Genomic DNA, 13,709 nt, shown 5'->3' with positions numbered 1-13,709 from the left:
TGGATGGAAACGACGGTATAGAACACCACTTTCCACCGTCGCTGCACTGTCAACTCAGGACTTCACGAGCATCTACTCTCCTTTCGTGGAGGCGTCGTCCTCGACACCACTACCTATGGTCAGATTTGCTACTTCTTCCTCGGGGATGCTTCCTCTGTTAAGGTTCGTAGTGTCGTTGGCGTCGACCAAGACCACCGCATGCGAGTTCAGATACGGTGGCCTTGGTGGTGCGTGGTCGCATCACCCTCACTTCTGACGGTTCTTGATTTGCGTCCTACACCTTCTCCATCGCAACGGCACTGTCTTTGGCATCGTTTTCCGTCACGGTTGCCCAAAGTGGTGCCACTGCTTGTTCATCAACATCGTCACCGTCAATCGCAATTACGGTAGGTAGTTCTATATATGCTTCTGAATTTTCGATTTGTTGTCTTGATTGTGTTGTTATTTCCTATATTGTGATTGATGATGCGGGAAATGGACATTGAAATTTTGATTGAATTTCTGGATTTGAGATTTGAAATTCTGCTTGATTTATAGCTTTTGTTAAAATTAGATATGAATTTTGAAATTGTGATTGATCTATAAGTTTCAAGGTTCTTCTTATTGCTGTTGTGGTTGAAATTCCAAGTTAAAATCTGTTGATTCTTCTACTTCTGTGATGTGTTGCGATTACTGTAATGAATTTGGACATTGCTTTTTTGAATTTAATTTCCGATTTTGAGATGTTGTGTTGAGCAATTTCTGGTAATACCAGTTAAAAATTTGGTTGGTAAAGATGCAGGAATGCTATCTCGAAGGTTGGCCAATCTGCCACTGGATTAGGCTACTGCTAGAATCAGAACCACGTCAGATCATGGCCGATCAGTCCCCCGACGACCTTCTTAAAACGTTGAGCTTTCGAAGTTTTTTTGGCATCCCACAGTTTCCAAGCACAAAGAATCCACCAATATCTATTCGCACTACCAAACATTGGGAGAGCATCATGGCAAGAAATGTGGCTTGAATCCAAACTACCATGAAAAGCTGTGATTGTCGCCAGCATGATGTTTAATGAAAGTACCATTTGATACGATATTGTATCAAGGAATAGAGAGATAGGAATTAGCAAGAATAGAATAAAACTCCCTATAATTGAAAGTTTTTTGCTTAGTTCTCATATTTTTTTTTTCTAATTTATTTGGATGTTTTCTTTTGTTAGGTTTTGAAATTTTTAAAATAATTTAACAATAATTTTGAATGTTTGCTATTATTTAATTTTAGATGTTTTTTTAGATTTTGAATATTTTTTCATTAGATTTTGGATGTTTCTCACGATAATTTGAATTGACATTCTTTTCAAAAAAAAAAATAAAAAGATTTTAGATATCTTATTTTTACGAGATTTTGTATGTTTTTTTTGTTACGTTTCAGATGTTTTTTTATTAGGAATTTTGAAAATATATTTTAAAATTTTGAAAATAATTTTACAATAATTTTAAATATTTGTTATTATTTGGTTTTAGATATTTTTTAATTTAAATTTTTTTATTAAATTTTGGATATTTTTCATAATAATTTGAATTGATGTTTTTTTCAAAAGAATTCAAAAAATAAAAATTGTAGGTTAACTACAGTTTATTGCACCATTTGTTGGTTACCTAACAAAATTAAAATTTGTTTTTATTCAACATTTATTCTTATTTAAGATCTATTCTTTTAATTAATTAATACTAAATAAAATAAATTTAAATTGTTTAGACTGATTTTTTATTATCTTTTTAATATTACCAATATAAATATATACTTTTACCCACAGTTTAAAAGTGTAAGAAAACCAAAATGTGCTTTTAATTCTTATTCAAAAAATCTGAATTTTTTTATTATTATTAAGAAATTTATAAAAATTGTATTGTATTCTTAAAAAATATTATTATTTATCCAATAACAATTTTTATGTGAAAACAAATATTTCTCTAAAACAAACCATTTAATCGCAGCTTGAAATCACAATACAATTAAATTTTTCTCATTTTCTATTCATAATTTTTCCAACATCGCATCAGCATCACGCCGCTAGAAATGACTTACAATAACGAAACATCAACACCTGAAGGTCCTAAACCGCATAAAGCCATAAACTCTACAAAACTCACGTAATCAAAGAATTAAAAAAGCACCATCGATTAATAAACAACGATAAATAAGTAAGAAAAAATTCAGATTATAAGAATGATATTGATAAGAGAATTAAATTAAAAAGTAAGAAAACTTAATAAGGGTGAGTTGGTAACTACTTAAAGCGAAAAATAAATTTCAAGAAAAATCACTTCACTTTAAAATCAACTCTAACATAACAACTAGGAATATAATAAGCAAACAATAATTAACCCAAACATATATGATTAATTCTAATTTTGGTTTATTATTTTATCAAAAGCAAATATGAGATATAGGAACTAGAAGAAAAGGCAAAAATATAGGCTCACTCTTATTATGTTTTTTTAGGTAGCGTTTGTTTTTAAAGATAGAACAGAACATTGAGACAGAAATAATAGAACAGAGACATTAAAAATTATTTTTTGTGTATTGTATTTAGATACCATATACAAGATATTAATATAATATCCCGTATTATGTTTGAATACACATAAATAAAACTAAATATTATATAAAATGACTAAAATAATCATATAATTTCAAATTTTCTACATCAAATATAAACTAATTTAATAGAGAATGAGAGTAGAACTTAAAAAAAATATTTGAAGGAGTCAAAAATTTTAATAAAAAATTATATAATAATATTTATATTAAAATAAAATTTATAAATATAATTATTTTATTTTTAAATTTATTATTAATATGTAGGAATACATATGGTTAAGAGGAATGTCAAGGGCCAGCAACTTTTGTGATTTGTAGCCATCAATGATGGTTTTAATGGTGTGAGATTGGTATGAGATTTCATCCAATGGCTCACTTTTCTTTGCTGGTTACATGCTGGTCAGAATTTAACAAAATTGTTGTCTCCTTAGACTTTTCCTATGGTTAATATTAACAAAAAAATAAATCTGAGTTTGATTAATAAAAAATTTCGTTTAAATTAATAAGCTAAATTAATTTTAAATAAAAAATCAGTTTTAAAAAAAATCTATTTTTACGTGAAAAAAATTAGTTTTTGCACATAAAAATTTATTTTTATTTAAAAAATTAATTTTTTATTTAAAAATTGATTTTTCTTTTCAAAAAATTGATTTTTTTTAATTATATAAAATCAATTACAACTTATAAATTATTTTTTAGTATTTTAAAAGATCACTTTTATCTTTGATAATATTTATCTTTCAAAAATTTTAAGACTAATTATTTTTGTTATTATTTTTATTATAAATTAAATAATATAATACAAGGTTAAAATGATATTGAACTAATAACGATAAGAAGGAATGAATTATCCAACCCAATAAAAAATTTTATAAGAAAGAAAAGAGTACCTGAAAAAAAGAAAAAAAGGAAAATGTAGAGATAAAGAAAGAGCATGGAGAAGAAATTATTTTCCGAGAACAACACAAATTAGGAAAAATAAGAAAGGATAATAGTGGAATAATAAAAAATATCTATAGACAAAAAAAAAAGTCTGTGTCCCTCTTCTAAATTTTGTATCTATCATTATCCTTTGTAAAAGAATAAACACAAAAATATAAAAAATTATCTCAAAGACAATATATTCAATGTCCATATCTCTAGTTTCAAACACTTTTTAAAAATGTGCTGTGCATATCTATATATTCTGTCAGCAAAAATAAACGTTACCCTATGGACCAGCTCCTAGATTAGACTCGACATCATAGCGGGCCCAAAGATGTCCTTTTTCATGTCGGTCCATAAAAGACATAATCTGAATCATATCCACACAAGATCTCGAGCATATCTCGTACAGATCTCTATCGAAATCTTCTCAGATCCTCTCTCAATGACACTAAATATAGGACATAAGTCTTAACACATACACATGTCCAAAGCATGTGTTTTATACTTTTATTTAACCTTACTGACATGTGGAAACTTATCTCATGTCCATAAGTAGTTCATTACAATAACAAGAGACTTGTTTAAGCTTGATAAATAAGATTATGACGGCACTATGATTATTACTCTTGGTGATCTCCAGGCTGGTTGTTCGGCGGTGCTGGATTCTGCTGGTTGTCCTGCTGGTTGTTCGGCGGCGCTGGATTCTGCTGGTTGTTAGGTGGGTCTGGCACCGCAACACTCGTAAAAACTGCAATCAAACTGATTACAACAAGGAGAAAGAAACTCACCCGGATACGGTGTCCTGCGCGTAAGAACCAAAGGGCGGCCAGAATTTCTCCAAGCATACCAGCAGCACCTGATATAACAAGGCAAGCAGCCCTAGTCTCTTCAGGGAAGCTCTCTGCAGCGACAACAACTATGGTTGCATTTACAACATTAGAGATGGTGTTGTCAATAAAATATGGCCAAAAAAGCTCGAGTCCGTAATCTTCCTTCTTGAAGGGAGTCTGACAAAAAGCATTTACCATGAAGGTAGCCTTAAGAATGAAAAACACCACGAAAATCAAGCAACGGTAATTGTGACGACTGAAGAAAACCAGGCAGACGAACACCAGTATGGCAATAAGCAGAAGCGTTTTTAGATTGGCAGGAGGGACCAACGGAGCGGACCGGAAAATCAAGTTTAGGTATAATAGCTGACTGAGATAGCTAAGGCCGCTTAAAAACGAAATGCCGGCAATTACCATCAAGAACTCGTGATGTGTTTGTTGACGAAGTTGCGCCCAAATTGGCCTCTTCCAATAGCAGTAGAACCCGTACCCCACCGCCAGACAGGTTGTTATCACGGTTACCACTACCTTCCCAGGCACGAAGATTCTGAAAGCATATATACGGTGGACATCAGATGGTGATGGGATGTCAGTGAACTTCGTCATAGAACGTATCTCGGAACTCAATGCTACTAGACATTGCAAATAAATCGCTGAAAAAATGACCCATCCAGCATTCACTCTGCCTGCTCTCCGGGATATTAATATAGCTCCAACAATTTTGGTAGCACCCTCCAGAAAACCAAACCCGCATATGTAGAATTCGTTACCTACTAAACCAGTAACCCTTAAGAACTCCATCATCAGCGACAGGGCAATGATTATGATTCCAACAACCTTTTCGCTTCCAAATATATCGGTGCAAATCCCAGAGGTAACCCATGCTAATAACTTCACAGATACAGGCAGAAGAAGATAAGAAACAAGATGTTCTGCTGGTTTGGTAGGATCTTTCAAGAGTAGGATGGGAAGAACAACCAAGAAGTTTCTATACGCAGAAACCCCTAATATACCTATAATAAGCCCAACAATTATAATGACGATAAAGATTTGGTCCATCATTGTCGAGGCCGGATCAAGTGAATCAAACCCTCCTGCTAGTCTCAACTGCTCTCTTTCCTGCCCAACAAGAATCCCATATTTTTCTTTCCATTATTACTAGTTTTCAATAAAGGAGAATGGAGAATGCATGAATGAGAGAAATTAAGTTGAAGATTGCTTACACCTTTCACCAACGAATCACGAGCAGAGTTAGAACAAAATTTGAAGAGGGGCCAAAATTTAATTTTTAATATAAAAAAACTAAAATAAAAATTTTAAGAAGGACTAAATTAAAATTTATACATAATTTATAAGAAAAACTTGAAATTGATTCAAAGAAGACGATGATGAGGTGCGCATTATATATTGGGCGATCTCACTTGGAATGTTCTATGATACTTCTTGTAAAGGTAAATAGTATAACAACACTTTTTAAAATAATATTTTATCAATTGATGCACTCTTATTTTTGTCATAAAACAAAAAGAATTTAAAGGCCAATTAAAAATTCATTTGAATAAATTCGATGGGCATTATACTACTTTCCGACCAAATATTCATATGTTAATAATTAGAACACGCATGTTACTAATATAAAATCAACCACTAATATAAAATATTTATTTGAATATAAAATATATTTTAAAAATAAATTAAACAATATATATTATATACAAATAGTTAATTTTAATGAGTATTTTTAATATATAAATAATATTTTTTATACTTTGAAATAAGTATACACATCTATATATTTACCGGTTGCTACAAATAACTATTGTTGGTCCTGAATAATTTAGATAAGATAAATTAGTTCCACAAAAAAAATAGTAATTCAAAAAATATTTTACTAAATATTTAATTGAAAGTGGCTGTAAAACACACCACTTCTTTTAAATTATAAAAATTACTACAAAAATTAAACTATGAGAACACAACTAAGAATAAAGAATGGAATATATATGAACTTATGAAGTAATTTAAATTGGATGTTGGTTGAAAGAAAAAAAGTTGATTTCCTAAATGATTTCTATAATCACCCTAGACTAAATCTCTAACAGTCTTTCAGATTCACAACTTTTATTAATTTAGTACTTTAAATTCAAAATTTATTATATTAGTCTTCGAGAATAAACTCTGGACACCATATTAGTCCCTGAATCATTTCTAGCATTGAGTTAATGAATGAAATACTAAGTTGGTTTTGACTTGTCATACTGAACGCTGGCTAAATAGCGTCGTTTTGTTTTAATGCTTAAATAAGACAAAAATAAAAAGACAAAAAAGAGTTTATATGATGTGCAAACGATTTTATCACTCCTTATTCTTATAATGGCCTCATTTTTGCATTGTTTAATTGCCACAAAATAAAACATTATTTAACCATATGTCTAGCAACAAACATATGAAGCTTAGAGCTGAATCTCCGGACCAGTACTGTAAATTTTAAATCCAAGAAACTAGAATAGTGAAAACCTTAAATCTCATAACCATTACAGAAATTTAGTTAATCATGATAAGAAATCTTAAAAATTTCGGTCATAAACTAAATATTATATGCATTGTTTTGCTTTCATCCTTGATTTACTTTATGAGTTCAAAACAGAGTTGAATCAGAAAGCAACCAAAATTGAGGGTGAGGGAGAGGGACAGGGAACAATAATGAAAACAAACAAGAAAAGAATAGGATTCAATGCAAAACAAAATAATCACGAGTTAATAACGATACTAATAAGATAACCAACAAGAAAAAACAAGCAACAGATAGAGAGATTGAGTTTAAGAGTAGTACCTGTAAGCAACTGATGGATGAATGAAAGAAGACGCGTACGACTTTGGTGTGAAAGCAAGTCAATGCTCCTTCCTTTTAATATGCCAAAGATCTAGTGGGTGGGGCTTTCCTTTTTTCTGATATTATGTTACCATTGCATATTCAAGATATCCAAATTAACTTGGTTAAATATTGTGCTAAAGTGTGAGCCACTACATTACCCTCTGTCAACATGTACAATGTGAAAATTTATAAAAGGGCCTTTTCATTAGAAACCGAAAGCCCAAACTGGTGTGTGTGGAGCCAGGAGAGCATTGACAACCATAATGCTATGATTGCTATCTCCTTCCAAAATAACATCCGTGAAAGACCTTTGGAGCACTAGCACAGCTGCGGTGGCCTCGGCTGCAGGCACTGAGAGCGACTCCGGGATGGCCATTGTCAACCAGATCATTGAATCTCTCAAATCCTTCAGGCTTGATTCACTCCAATTATCTGGCATCTATCAAGCTTGATGGCAAAAATCTCTGGCTGTGGAGGCAGCAAGAGTTTGCAGTGATCAAAGGCCATATGATATACTGTGAACAGCTTTTAAGATTATATAATTTTAAACTATACAACCATAAACCATTAAACGAATGATGTGCTTTGCAAAAATTATTTAGTAAAAGGTTATTAAATGGTGTAAAGATTTATATCTAACTTATGCTGGTGTAGTTGATACTCTCTCTCTATATATATATGTATGACATTTAATTTTGATGGTAACGGGAGAGGTTTGAACCATGAGGAGGGCATTAGCACAAAATGTACAAATCCAGATCATATGGAAATATTATTTTTATTTGAATTCTCCTTGCTCCCAAACTTTCACCGGTTTGGCGGTTTTGCTTGCCCAGTTGACAGTTTTGTAGAATTGAACAAATTAGAAGTAATGCCCCACTTCTATCCAAAAATAATAGTAATGACTCCTTATCGCCTATAATAAATGACATCTATCTATTTGCCATAAGAATTTTCTTGTTTTATTTGTTTTCTTGTTTATTTTTACTCCTCGTATTTTTCCTTTTTCTAAAGAATATAATTGTGCATCTTGTACTCAAAATCTTCTCTTTTTCTAAGTTATGTAGTATTCTTATTCTCTATTGGTGATCCCTTTCTTTAATGAATTGCCATTCTCTTATTTGAACCTCTTCCATTGAGAGTTTAATATAGGAAAGCAGTGTAAAACTTGAAAGGAGGGAAAAGAAAACCAGCAGGATAAGCAAATTACAAATATACAAATCCTAATATGTCAAATATTTGATGCAGAAAGTATCATATGTTGATTACTTTTACTTTTAATGTGTTCAGGTATGGAAGCTGTTGGGGTTGTCACAGCCGTTGGTTCTGGACTCACTGGTAGGAAGGTTGGAGATCTTGTTGCGTATGCAGGTCAACCAATGGGCTCATATGCTGAAGAGCAGATTCTTAACCAATCAAATAAAAATACACTACATCCTAATTTAATACTACTAATTATACTTAAAATTAATTTACTCTTTTAACCCTATTAATTCACATTGTTTACACATTGTTCAAAAATACTGTTAGTTACCTATACTTTTCCTTGTAAATTTTGGCTTTCTTCCACTTTTAAATTATAGAATTAGAATTTTATTTTCACCTAAAAATGATACAGCTCAAAAATGGGAAATATCATCACAGTTAAAGTGTGTGTAATTTTTCACTTTTAAATTGTAAATAGGATATGTGTTTAGTTTGATATATAAATGTCCCGCGATCTATGTTAGCTAGGCTTGTATCTATTATCAGAACTTAAGTTAAAAGAAAAGGAAAATAAAAAAAATTATTAAAATATAATTATTGATGATCAGAACATTGGTAATGTTATTTAAAAAGAAAAGGAAAAAAGAATACTTGAATAATTATATATCGCCGTTAAAAACTGTTTGCAACCTTTTTTTTTTATCAAAGATAGGAGACTCGAACCCGCAACCTCTTAATTGACTAATTGAGTATGGGGAGATTATGCCATTTGAACTATTATTCATTGGCAACTGTTTGCAACCTTATAAGGAAAATAAAAAAATAAATTTTATTAAAGTATATTTATTGGTCAGTAACATTATTCAAAATTAAAAATTTTACTTACTACTTTTCTAGTCTCGCAAACCAATAATTGAAAAAGAATTCTAAGTCGGAACCAATACTTTGCATTGTACCTTTTGTTCTAATGAAAATAACAAATGTAGTACCTGCACCTATTCATTGAATGCACGTAAATGGTATAAAAAATTTAATAAATATATTATTAGCACATTAGCACCCTATTTTATTAGGGCTTTATATTTATTTCATTAAAATCCATTAACTATATAGAAATGTTATTTGTTCTTTGATTGTAATGTCAAAGGGGAATATTTAACTGACCATTGAATATTAACTTGTTTTCTCCCTTCTATGTGGATTGAGTTTATAACAAATGATTCAAAATAACTCATTATCCACGGAATTCATCTTGCTATTATACCAATTTTCAGATAATAATAAAAAAAAAAAAGAGAATTACCAAAAAAGAAAAAGAAAAAGAGAAATCAATGTGGGACCAAAAGCACATAATATTACTGTAACCAAGAACCTTCTTCATGCTTTGGATAACATACCGTTCAACAAAAATGAAGAAGCCTAAAAAATATATCGTATGATATACAAATACTTTATTTTTACTCACATGCATATAAAAATTGAGATATTTTAAACATTGAAATGCTAAAATTACACCAAATCAAATGGGAAAACCTGAAAATAAATTTTAACGGAAAACAATTTAAAAATTTAAAGGCTCAAATTCATTGAAGAGTATAATTTCAAACCAAATCATTAGAGTTGAATAATGAGAACTATCATAACATTAATGTGCATCTCTAAAAAGTTTCCTACTTAAGAGTATTACTTAAAAATTATTTAAAACACATCCCTAATCCTTAGTTTACCCTAGGTTCGTTATAGCAACTACGATAATTTCAAATTCACTTCCATTGCGATGGAGCTAGCCTAAACCCTAAATTGTAGTTATGATATAAAATTAACTCATTATTCCTAAACCCACAAAAATACTACTTAACTGGGCATTCTAAATTTCAAGCTTACACTAAACGCAAATTCAAAATTTTACAATGAGAAAAAGGGAAAACACTTACGTGATACAGCGATGACGGCACCAAAGTTTCATACGATTCATTAAGAGTAATTACACCACCCATGCTAGGCTTCTTCAAGTGAGGAACATCTCTGGAGAATGGGACTGCACCGTGAACCCCACCCCTATTTCTCCAACGTATCATTTAGAATTTTAATTTGAGTTTTAATTTGAGGTGAGAAGCAATTAATATTAAATATTATAAATTAAAAACAAATAAAATTAATTAAATATAATTATAAATTAGTTAAGTTGTTTACTTTTTACCTGATCACCTCTTGGTTCTGTATACTTTTCCTATTTCTAATCACTGGTGAAAATCGATTAGATTTTCTAATCACTTAGTTATATACATTACCAAGTCATAGAATAAAGATATAATTAAGAAAAGAGAGAATGACATACCTCTGACTTTTGGAGAAGAGATTGCTTTATTGGAGAGAGACTGGATTTCTTGATCATGCTTTTGTAGTGCTTCTTTAGCCTTTGACATTAGAACTCTAGTACCACTTTGCCAGAATGTGTGATGTGATACAACACAATTATCCTTCCTTTGAGTCATGAGGTGAAAACTCTGAAAAAAAAAAAAAAACTAAGCTTTATTCAAATGATTACAGCTCATTTGAGTGTCACTAACTATTATTTTCACACAAAGTTTACTAACTCAACAATGTTTTCTATGGCTGCAGTTCAAATGGAGAAATGGTTGGTTTTACTCTCTTTCTAAGAAAAACCAAGGCACAAAGAAGCCAGATCCATGCCCTTTGCATACACAATGGCTTTGTGTTTGATGAATAAGCAATTGATAAACACCGAAACCATCTCAGCAGACTCAAAATAAAAACAGACATTCAAAACCCAAAAATTAACTAATGCCTATAGAGTATAGATAAGTAACAAATGAGTAATACTGACCGTGACCAAAACTTTACTGTGAATCAGCTTAATTTGCATCCCGATTCGACCCAAAAGAAATGTACTTGCAGACACCCCACAAAATTAAGGGAATACAAAACCTATGGATGGACAGAGGATGAACCCATAGCAATATTGGAAAATCAAGATACACAGAATATAGAGAATGAGTCTTTCTTGGTGAGGGAAGAGCATATTGTCTCTTATTAGTTGATATTGCAAGGAGGAAACGGTAGGTGAGTAATAAATTATATTAAATCAGAGTGCAATAACACACCACGTTAGTAGTATTTATTGTTTTTTTTTACCAGTAATTAGAGGAAAATGTTTAAAAATATGAATTAAAAATATATTATTAGATTATTAAATTAAAAATGTTGAGTTGATAATTAAAAGTGTTAATAAAAATAAAATTTTACCAAAGTTGGTGACGCAGGTGGGTAGGCGATTGTTTTTCAATAAATTAGGGTTTTTTTTTTTGAAAAAATATAGGTAATTAACAAAATTTTTGAACAATGTGTAAATAATGTGAATTAATAAAGTTAAAAGAGTAAATTTAATTAGTAGCATTAAATTAGGGTGTAATGTATTTTCATTTGATTGGTGGTTGTTTATGTTGTTCAAAATTTTCATTGTTTCCTAGCATTTTTTTTTTTGGTGACTTCAATAAATTAGTCGTTTAATATAATATGAAAACATTAGCAAAATTGACAGCTGTTATGGACAATTAATAAATGCATCAGAGTACTACTTATCTGTAACAATGTTCAAAAACAGCGAGATTACAATAATAATAATTTTGACATAATATAATTACCTAATACTTTTAACCGAGATAGTTGTCATTACCTAGCTCCTAAGAATTTATGGATTTTTTTAAGTTATATAACTTAATCGCTTAAAATTTGTTAACCAAGGAAAAAAACTATTATTTTTAAAATAACTATTAATTGTGCTACATATTTATGAAAATATCTAAATTTTTTAAGTAAATATTTAATAACAAAAAAAATTAATAAAAAATAATTAAAATTTATTTAATTTAATATTTATTAATTATTATAATAATTAATAAATACTAAATAAAATAAATGCTGATTTTTTTTATTTTTTTAGTATTATCAATATTTAGATATCATGATAGAAAAAGTTAAAAAATAAATAAATAATTAAGTATTAAAAATATCTAATATAATATCTAATAATATTTAAGATAATATCTAAAAATTATAATATACTAATTTAAAAAATTTATAAATAAATTATCATAAAATTTATTGTAATTAACTAAAAAACATATTAAATCTCACAATACTTTATACCCTCTCCTAAACTATCAATAATACAACATTTAAATCTATAATACACTAAACTTACTTGAAACTATTTCACAAAACTAACAATAACTCATAGTAACTATTATCTTTTCAAAAAGAACTAAATTTTACACATTTTTTGTATAATAACTTTTTACTTAATTAAATAATTTTAACGAGACACATATCAACTAAATCTTTAAAATAATATCAATAAAAGATGTTAATCTTCTTAGCTTTCTCAATTGTTATCAGTAAAAAATATAAATGAAAACATGTAAGTGAGAGAGGTGATCTTAATCATCATAGTTACCACGCTTACCTTGTTGTGTAGTGGCCAGAAGCAATAAAAGAAGGCGGGCGCATGGAAAGAGAAACGCGAGAACCGCAAAGAAAGAGAGGAAAACGTTGAAGACATAGCGGGAAACATGATAGTCATGTGGGGTAACAATGCTTTGGACAACTCCACCGGGCACGCTTGAGTTGTTACGATGGTCAGGTTCCCTCTCATCTCCTTCAATCAAAATTCCTCACCGTCAATAGTAGGCATCAAAAGTCGAAGTCGTTCACGCAAAATCCCTGAGAGCCATTAATTTTGAACAGAGAGAGAGAGAGAGAGAGAGAGTAACGATCAGCATCAACGAAAGCACATAGGACTTGAGTACTTATTTTAGTCTAATAATTTTTGGGTTTGCTGTGGACTATAATGCGATATTTTTTTGTGGTATATGATTGAAAGTGGGTAAGATTTAGAAAGTTATAGTTGAATTTTAAATTTGACATGCGCCAAACTAATGTATTTGTGTATACGAAAATATTTAATATTTATTAATTATTGTGATAATTAAAAAATAATAAATAGAGTAAATTTTAGTTGTTTTTTTGTTTTTGTAACATTATCGTTATGTATAAATATACGTATAATTTAATTTTTTAAATATATATTTATATTTTAATATATATTTTAATTAGTTACTAATTTTAATAACTAATTTTAATATACACATAGCTATTAGTCGTGCAAAAAATTCATAACTAAATTAATAATAAAATTCAATAGAATTTATTAATCTTTCTCAAAACTGCATACAACTTTTAGTAATTTTTTGCAGAGCAAATTACTT

General features: G+C 29.7%; 1 protein-coding gene across 24 annotated transcripts; it reads right to left on the bottom strand.

Moving 5' to 3' along the window:
• Positions 1-3,682: 3,682 nt before the first annotated feature.
• LOC112726550 (uncharacterized) lies at positions 3,683-13,315 on the bottom strand. 24 transcript variants are annotated; one of them, XM_072208600.1, is made up of 7 exons: positions 12,908-13,262; positions 10,760-10,928; positions 10,356-10,479; positions 8,485-8,607; positions 7,174-7,683; positions 4,299-5,459; positions 3,683-4,214 (listed from the first exon to the last, which is right to left on the bottom strand). In XM_072208600.1, the coding sequence occupies exons 6-7, from the start codon at positions 5,400-5,402 to the stop codon at positions 4,131-4,133; spliced, it is 1,188 nt and encodes a 395-aa protein (XP_072064701.1). In that variant the 5' UTR covers positions 5,403-5,459; positions 7,174-7,683; positions 8,485-8,607; positions 10,356-10,479; positions 10,760-10,928; positions 12,908-13,262; the 3' UTR covers positions 3,683-4,130. The 24 variants fall into 24 exon arrangements, with proteins under 24 accessions (XP_072064701.1, XP_072064703.1, XP_025631758.1 ...); XM_072208602.1 differs by having other exon boundaries at positions 8,491-8,607; XM_025775973.3 differs by having other exon boundaries at positions 3,683-5,459; positions 12,908-13,313.
• Between the last annotated feature and the right edge of the window lie 394 nt (positions 13,316-13,709).

This window comes from Arachis hypogaea, chromosome 12 (genome assembly GCF_003086295.3).
Source record: "Arachis hypogaea cultivar Tifrunner chromosome 12, arahy.Tifrunner.gnm2.J5K5, whole genome shotgun sequence".
Classification (NCBI taxonomy): Eukaryota; Viridiplantae; Streptophyta; class Magnoliopsida; order Fabales; family Fabaceae; genus Arachis; species Arachis hypogaea.
Note: the sequence above shows the minus strand (reverse complement) of the source record. Positions and strands in the feature narration are given on the sequence as shown.

What these genes read in the sequence shown, in the direction of transcription:
- LOC112726550 (XM_025775977.3), bottom strand. Translation starts at nt 5,402, where the DNA reads ATGATGGACCAAATCTTTATCGTCATTATAATTGTTGGGCTTATTATA.